General features: G+C 42.4%; 1 protein-coding gene across 2 annotated transcripts in view; it reads right to left on the bottom strand.

The window, feature by feature from the left end:
• Nucleotides 1–552: 552 nt before the first annotated feature.
• The window catches only part of extl3 (exostosin-like glycosyltransferase 3), a 37,485-nt gene continuing 29,207 nt past the window's right edge, over nt 553–8,830 (bottom strand). Inside the window, exons 4-6 of one of the 2 annotated variants that reach the window (XM_040018544.1) lie at nt 6,443–6,587; nt 6,220–6,348; nt 553–4,311 (exon numbers count right to left, since the gene is read on the bottom strand). In XM_040018544.1, the coding sequence (XP_039874478.1) occupies nt 4,102–4,311; nt 6,220–6,348; nt 6,443–6,587 (484 nt within the window). In that variant the 3' untranslated portion in view covers nt 553–4,101. The remainder of the gene's footprint in view (nt 4,312–6,219; nt 6,349–6,442; nt 6,588–8,830) is intronic. The other variant, XM_040018545.1, reaches the window with a different exon arrangement.

The raw sequence follows: 8,830 nt of genomic DNA, 5'->3' as shown, positions 1-8,830 counted from the left end.
TTTGAGCCGTTGAGATATTTGCATTAGTAAGAAGTTAAACAGGTAAGTGTTCACTTAACCGAAGACACCAAAGAGCTAAAAAGGTCACCTGAAGGTAGGTGGTTAGTTTTATTACCTGGAAAAAAAGCTGTCATTTCGGGGAATGATGGAAAATATGAACGTCAAAGCTGAGAAGCCCCACCAAAGTTTACCAAGTAGGAACTCCAACTATTAGTGCATTGTGGTCAGAAATGGGAAATTTCTGGGAAGTAGTAGGTTGCCAATACATGCAGCACCTTCCCCCCTTGACAGAACTCCACTAAAGAGCAAATAATTACTTCCCAAAATGTCCTGATCCAAGTCTAAGGAGCAGATTTCCAACAGACACCTGAATAAGGACAAGAGTCATATTTTTTTTAACAACGTTGAGAGCTTTTATTTCCATTCATCTGGCCTTCAATGGTATGTTTGACGCTGTCATCAGTCATCAGTCTGGTACAACGCTGCAGGTGGCCGGAGCCTCGCCCACAGCTGGGGATCAGACCCAGGAGCACTCTTTTTTTTTTTTTTTTTCCTTTTTCACAACTCTACACCTAGCAGAGTGACTGCAGCCTTCCAGGCAAATTCATCCTGCTCCGAGCCACAGAAAACCAGCTGTGCCACAGATCCTCGAGGGTGGGAACTACAGGGACCGGAGGAACACCAGCTGACCCCAACAGAGCCCCGAGGACTGTTTTAGAGTCAGCCAGGTAATTATGAGGCCCCTGGAGCGCCAATAAAAGTGTTCAGACGTGATGAGGTTAGGAGCCAGGCTGGTTTTTCTAGTTCAGTGCAGCAACACAAAGTGGAAATTTGGACTCTGCGCAGCCATTTTCGCCCACACTAATTAGAAATCTGGCTCCGTGTTTATCCCTCTTGGGTAAAAAGGCCTGATCCAACATTTTTATGTTTCACTTGGAGGGATTACGGAGCAAGAGTAGCAATATGGAGCAGGCGGAGATTTGGATTTAAAGAAACTCCACTATTGTCCCCTCACTATCTGTTTGCAAGTTAATCTTTTTAAAAACAAGCCATCCGTTAGCTCTCAGTCAGTGGCACCAGCTAGTTTTCTTTGGCAATGACAAGTTTGACAGTCAGGTTGAGATTTCTTTGTTTTCAGGTCTATTAAACTACAATATCTTGACAGTTTATTGCATGTTTCAGTATCAGTTTAAAAAACAAAAATCTTTTTCAGTAATATATTCAATAAATACACAGGAACCCTGGCCTTATGACATTTTGTTTGATAAAAACATCCTCACAGAACATAATCTGAATGACATTTATAAGAATCTTATGCCTTTTATTTAGATTGCATGAATTAAGTCTTGACAAGGTCAAATAAAGCACTCGTACATGATGGATTGGGCTCCAGTGGACTGACTCCTGGTTAAGTACCATGCGGAGTGGAAGTGGGTGTACCAGACTGCATCCTTTCACCTAGTATCTGCACCTGCAAACTACGCTGGAAAGCAGCAGACAACGTACCTATTTGGCAAAGAAAACATTCATCAAGCAACAGTCGAAGATGAAGTGAAACCAATATGGCGACACTGTAAAGTGACTTTTCTGTCCGAGGTGGGAGAGTTCTCTGCAGAGGGATGATGTAATTATGGTGGAACATACTGAATACCTGTACTGAAAAGTCAGAAGTGTTTAAAGACAAGTTGTACAGTTTAGAAAACAGGCTTGCCAGCTGGTGGAAAGCAAGCTCATATTTGTTATGGCTCGGTCACACTGGAGTAAAAATAGGATGGCAACCTGCTTGTGACTATGAAAAAAAACCCCAAAACATTGAAGTTTTTTTTTTTTTTTTTGTTGCATTTTTGCAACTGGTTGCCTACAGGTTGAGTAAGCAGCACCCTCAAACTCTGGGCACTTTTGATTCAGAGGAGACTGCACCAGTTGCCTATTAGAACCCAACCCGTCTCCAAACAGTCGTGGTGTGACTTCAACCGAATGCAATCACTCTGACAGATTGGCAAAGGCTTGCACAGAAGTGCTGCCTAAGTTACAAATGAAGACAGATTGTGGTAACTGACTGCAATCAATCTGAGTCAGTCAGGGCTGATGAGTGCAACTTGTCTGCGATAGTTTCCAACACCTGTTTTCCTACTGTGACTGAACAAACTACAACCAGCAGCTGTTAGCTTAATGCAAAGACTGGAAACTGTATAAACATTTTAGCAAATCTCCCCATAAAATGAATCAAAAAGGGTTCATTCAATGGTTCTCAAAGCTTTTATAACATGCCCAACACCCAGGGTTTTACACTACTGTAAACAAACCCAGCCGCCCATCAGGCCAGGAATTTACAACCGTCAAGTTTGCTAATGTCATCTTGTTGGTGTACGGTTCCTATTAACTGTAAGAAGGGGATTAAAGAGCCAGGCAAATGTTACGACTCAATACTGTTTACCCCTTCTGCTGATAAGCTCATTTGCTGCTGTGTTAGCAAGGTTGAATATGATTGGCTGCTCTCCTTGGTGGTATGTATACACTATTGTGGACCTGACTACACATTATTTTCTCCCCATCATCCTCCTCTTTTTATTTCCTCTGTAGAGAACATACACAAGCCCGCTGACATAATCATCAGCAGGTGGAAAGCAATACACGAATCAAACGCAATTCAATCACTCCCACTTGTCTGTGACAATAACAAGTTTAATGTTAAAGTAAAATAAATGTCAGCGTCATAGCGTCAATTTATTTACAATACAAAAACCATCTCCATTCACTTTAGCTCGGAGTTCTTTCCTTGTCCTCCAAGCCCCACCTTCAGGGGGTCTATGCCCCAAGAGTGGAGCTGGCCCCACAGTTTGAGAACCATTGGATTATTTAGTGTGCTTTACAGGTGCAATTGGGCAGTATTTGGTACCATTAAGCAGAGCCACAGTAGTTTCCAGTCTTTATTTTATGCTACGTTAGGGTCATCAGCTGTTGGCTTTGATTTGATATTTAAGAGCCTGTTTGGAGAAAGGGATTGATATCCTGCTCCACTTCTCCACCAGAAACAAAGTAAGTATTTTTAAACAAAACATCATTGTTCTCTTTAAGATTTTCCCATAATTCTGACCGTCACTGAAAACTTTCAGCAATAATGAAGTCAATGTTTTGTTGATTTTGGCAGCTGTTATTCTTGACTTTGTTGCACTTTACCTGCGAACATTGTTTAGCTGATACTACTTTTTAACGTCTAATTTTACAAACATCATAGTATAAAAAAAAAAAATCAAGCTGTTTCGAACACTTCCACCGAGTCCAGATCGTGTAAGCAATATGAAATGACAACATGGTGGCTGGTTTTCATGACAAATTTGAGGCATTATGGTGACCGCTGAAGTGAATTTTCCCCCTTGAGCACTCGACGATACTTAAAACATGATTGGGCTGACTTTCAATCGAGGTCCTGCCTGATCTCCCACAGGCAGGGGTTGTGGAAAAGGTTCACTCCACATAAAGATTTACACTTAAACGACATCATTAAAAAAAAAAAAATCAATAAAATACTTCTGACCTTCAGTGCTTCGCTCATATACATGTACAAGACGTACAGTTTGTAACCGTAAAACAAAAGCGTAGTGGCGGCCGTGTGCTGTTTGATCTCTCAGCTGAAACTGTTAAAAGTCTGCTGGATCAAACGCAGCCTGGCATCTGTCAGTTACTCGCCAACCCCATTATCAGGTGTTGCTAACCTGGGAGAATTTCTGTACACTGTGTACACCCCGCCCTCGTTCCTCAGCAGGCGGTTAAGAGGTGCAAATGACATCTGCAGCTAGTGGTTTGATGACTGAGCATGATTAGAGAACACGGGGAAAAAGAGTGACATCCACTGAAAAGGCTTCTTTTTGTTGGCAGTGGTCCCTTCCAGCTTCCACTCCTCACATTTTCAGTAGTGTTGCTGATTAGACCGCCAGCCAACAGCTTTTAACTTGTCTTTCTGGGCTTACTTTCCATTTGCCCTGCAGCCCACCCATCCATCTTTATTACTGCTTGCAGTGGAAGGTGCTGTTTTTCACTCCTATTTTCACTCCTTCAGTTCACCCTGCTTTTGGCTCTTTGCTGACGCTCGCCCAGACGCTAAATGAACTTGAAGCACTTGGTCTTATCGTGGGGCAATCGAGTCTTAAACAGCACCGAGTCCACACGAAACTGCGTGTACAGCAGCGGCATGTAGCCGTAGACTTTGACGAAGAAGTTGATGCACTTGTGTCGCTCGTGGAAATGCGAGTCGTCGTGCGAAAGGGCCTGAGGGCAGCCCGGACAGCGGAAAGTCCAACGAGACGTCACCTGAAATAGACAGCAGGGGGTTAGTGCTTAAAATGTAAGAAACTCGAGTTTGCATTACTGAAATGTAATTATATGTAGTTTCAGCAAGTGGTGCTTCACAACATTACTGTGAGAGGGAAGAAGTTTATCATTAATAGACAGCCATTAATCATCATTAAATGCACCATGATTTAATACATGCTAAACCCCGCAGCTTGATCGGCAAACGCCAGAGAACACCAGAACTGGAAAGTCTCCCACCTATGTCCTGTTCTCTTTGCAGAGATGAGCAGCTTTATGTTGAGCATATGTGACAGATGTGAAAACGTCTGGAGATGTCGTGGCAAACTTTGTGCTGCCTGCAAAATTATCCAGCGTGACCAGTTTGGCAGTGAATCAGTGATCATGTGGGTCACACAGACCTCGAGATTCTAGCCATCAGTACAGGGATGAAACCCTCAGACCTAATACTGGTGCAGTGGGCCCTGCATTCCTCCTGGTGCAGGACAACGCCCAGGTTAATGTTGTCAGGGTTTGTAAGCACTACCTGGATCATGAGGACTCTGATGCCACCGACTGGACCCCACATTCCCCACACCTGAATCCAGCTGTGAACCGCTGAGATGTTAATGTATGGAAGTGAACTGTGGAAGATCCAGTAGCTCACTGATGCCCTGTACCAAACGTGGTAGGACATCTACTCTAAACAAAGGGGTAAACAAAGGCTTGATCACGTAGCCAAAGCAGGAAGAGGATAACGTTTCTGTTTTCCTACAGCAACAGTTGATAGCACAGAAGGCGAACAGGGAAATTAATATAAAACCAGCGTTGGTGGATCGAACCCTGACTCCTCCAGGGATGCATCCATCAAAGCGTGAGTGTGTGTGAGTCTTCGTAAGCACTTGATTGAGTCTTGTAGTAGAAAGCGCTCACCTGAGTAGAAAGGTGCTACAAATACCAGTTAATTTACAATTTGCTCTCATTTTTATCAGGTTATTGCAGCAGTGAAGTGGTCTGCTTTTATTTTGAAACTATTAAAACAACACTGTTTGAAACATGACTATGTGCTGCAAAAACTGCATGTTTTTAACCATGCCCATGCTGACTTTCCTGACAAACATGTCCATCGTTTGTTTCTAGCATTGTATAATTTCTCAAGCCATCAATGTCAAACCTTTTTATCATATTTTAGTTGTTTAAAAAAAAAATGTTAGCTTGAAACATTACAAGCAAACAGTTGATGTCAACTTTAGCGCAATCAGCTAGATTGCAGCAAGCTACTGAATCTGACAACAAACCAAAGCAAACTCTAGCAGCTGTTTTTATTATTGTAGGAAGAGGAGAAGAAACAAGCTTGAAAAATCTGCACAAGATATCAATTCCTCACCAGTGGCACAACAAAATCCATTTATTTTCTTCTTTATTTGTCTTATTTTAAAGAAAAATAGATTCCCTCACCGCTTAGGACTCGTTCAAAGTTGCCCCAAATTCATTATTCACAAGACTTATTCCTAGCAGCGAAAACACTGTCATGCAACACACTCCATCAAAGACGTCCTTAATTCCCCTCTGAAACGCCCCTGAATATTAACACCCCACTAAATCAAAAAGAACTTAAAGTGAGGGCTGCAATGACATTTCTCTTCTAACAGCTTCCCTAGCTTGATTGCTATAATTATTTGTCTAGCCATAAGTGTGCTCGGCGGCAATAAATGTTCTTCCAATAAAAATCCAGGAGAAAAGAGAGAAGAAAAGAAATCTGCCGTAACGCACGGATTCGATCTTGTGTTTTTAAAAAGTATAATTTGTGCAGAATATTGGATATGCCAGTTTGAGTAATGGCAAGGCTAAGCAGGCAGAAATATAAATACCCACGTCCTGAAGGAGGTGCAAAGCCCCCAGAGCCAGACTGCATGCTCTGTCACTGACCTTGATGGGTGGTTTGCGGGTGATGTGAGAGACGAGGAAGTTCATGGCGATGTCCTCGCAGTTAATGTATTCGTCCACCATATCCCTAATAGCTTGGGGCATCACATAGGAGTACAGGTACGCGTAGTACTGCGAGAAGACAAGGACAAGGGGAAATATGTAAATGATATGCTCCAACACAGCCAGATGTGAACCTACCGTGTAGCCGTTTTCATTTTCTGACCTTATGGAAGAAGGCAGCTCCTGTCAGGACCATGGAGAGCTCACAGGAGTAGTTGGAGTTGTAGAGCCAGGACTGGTGGTTGACGTCCCACGCGTGATACCTCCCAGGAAAACCTACGATGCGATCTCTGGCCTCACGCCACACTCTGAGCCACCCAGAGAAGTCCACAAAATATTCCAATTTAAATCAGTTAATTAAGATGCAGGGTGTTTACATGTGCAGTTTAGTTTGGCACGATTGCTGTTAGCTGAAGCAATACAGCAGCTTCAGCTCCTGGGGTCACAAATCTTTCATAGCGCACTATAACATCCTAAACAAACAAACGACATACAAACACTCAGCGGCTTACAACATAAATTGTGGCCCATATTAGAGTGAGACATTACATAATAGAACATAACATTTTAATGAATCACCAATTATTACAGCGCACGCACTAATTCAATCAAATAGAGAGATTGTTTTAAACCCACTTTTACTGGGTTTTTTGTATTATCTGTTTTGCCAATGAATTCAGTTCCATCAGTTGTATAAACATGTTCTTTTAATTGAACTGTGTCGTGCTATGCCTAATAAAAAAATGTCCTCCTGTAGGCCGCCTGATAGAATAATCTCGTCTTCACTGATATGGTAAATTTGTTTTACAAAATAATTAGTCTTTGTAACAATAATATTTATCATGAATACAAATACAAAGGACGACACATGCCTCTCTATTTTCTAACACTTGCACTTCTTTAATCACATTGTGCCACTACAGCATACTGGATAGTAATCACAAAGAGACAATATCAAAGCCAGGATAAATCGTCTGACTGATTTAGGTTTACACATCTTTTAACACCAGAAATACAGTTTCCCTGTTAGAAACTATGATACTGATATGTTTTGTCGAGGAGCTTGGTCTCACAGGCTCTCTCAACAACATAATGGAAACATTTAAAGCTGGATTCTTTCTAATTAAGTGTTTAGAACCAAATATAATGCTATGTGTCAGAACACATCAAAATCTGTTTACTGTTCTGTATCCTTTTACCTACTCGCTGCTACTCTGAATCAAAAACTACATACATTAATAGCTTACATGTATAAGCATACTTTTTGATAGCCTCCTAATAAACCACTTTAAACCAATTTAAAACTTAACTATTGAGCAGTGGAAATACAATCCAAAAGAAAAAAAATAAATGAGAGAAACAGTTGATCATCAGAGTATAACACAGGTCTAATAAACAGGTCTGTTAAACTTTAGGGTTGAAAATCTGTCCAGTTAGAAAGCATCTATCATTGTGAATCCATTTCAGCCCCTATGGTGTAAATTAAAGTAAGAACAATCAACCCCAAACAGTCATGGCAAATGTCTGCCAGGTTTCTTCCTGTTAAAAGGGAGTTCTTCCTTCCCATTTTAGCCAGGTGCTGTCTCATACCTGTTTTTTTGATTTTAGACATTTTCTCTCCACTATTGTGGTGTCCTTACCTTTCAATATAAAGCACCTTGAGGTGACTGTTGTTGTGATTTGCTGCTATATAAATAAAACTGCACGGTGGCACGGTGGTTAGCACCGTTGCCGCACAGCAAGAAGGTCCTGAGTTCAATTCCAACATCAGGCCGGGGTCTTTCTGTGTGGAGTTTGCATGTTCTCCCCGTGTTTGTGTGGGTTCCCTCCGGGTACTCTGGCTTCCTCCCACCGTCCAAAGACATGCAGCTTGTGGGGATAGGTTGATTGGATAATCCAAATTGTCACTAGGTGTGAATGTGTGAATGAATGTGAGTGTGAATGGTTGTCTGTCCCTGTGTGTTGGCCCTGTGACAGACTGCCGACCTGTCCAGGGTGTACCTCGCCTCTCGCCCTATGACAGCTGGGATAGGCTCCAGCGCCCCCTGCGACCCTGAAAAGGATAAGCGGAAGCGAATGGATGGATGGATGAATGTGCACTGTGGCAAAAACAAGACAACCCAACCAAAAGGGGAGTGGTTTTGCAGCTCTCTCCTTTTCCTACTAAGTGATATTTCTCTAGTTTTAATTTTTGTTATTGTTATCGTCACTACTGGTCCATTCAGACTGCACAGATAGTCCAGCTCCTCCAGGCTGGAACATCCATATTTGCTTGTGCATGAGTAGGTTTTGCCAGAAGATGGGTGACCACACAAGGAGAGCTGGACACAGCTACAGCAGCAGGACCATAACTTAAAACATCCCTTGCATGAGGAAAAGCTGAAATGACCTCCATTAGGCTACTCAGTTTTCTGACTGACCGATCAGACTCTGTGAGGGCGGCATGACAGCCTGACATCCTTTTGTGGGACCTATGCTCACAGACCAGCATCACGTAGTTCCACTGCCAGAGAAAACCACAAGCGCCAGGTCAGCCACTTGTGCCCAATCT

This window comes from Simochromis diagramma, unplaced genomic scaffold, assembly GCF_900408965.1.
Source record: "Simochromis diagramma unplaced genomic scaffold, fSimDia1.1 OVJJ01000802.1, whole genome shotgun sequence".
NCBI classification, from domain to species: Eukaryota; Metazoa; Chordata; class Actinopteri; order Cichliformes; family Cichlidae; genus Simochromis; species Simochromis diagramma.
This window is presented reverse-complemented; position numbering and strand designations above follow the sequence as displayed.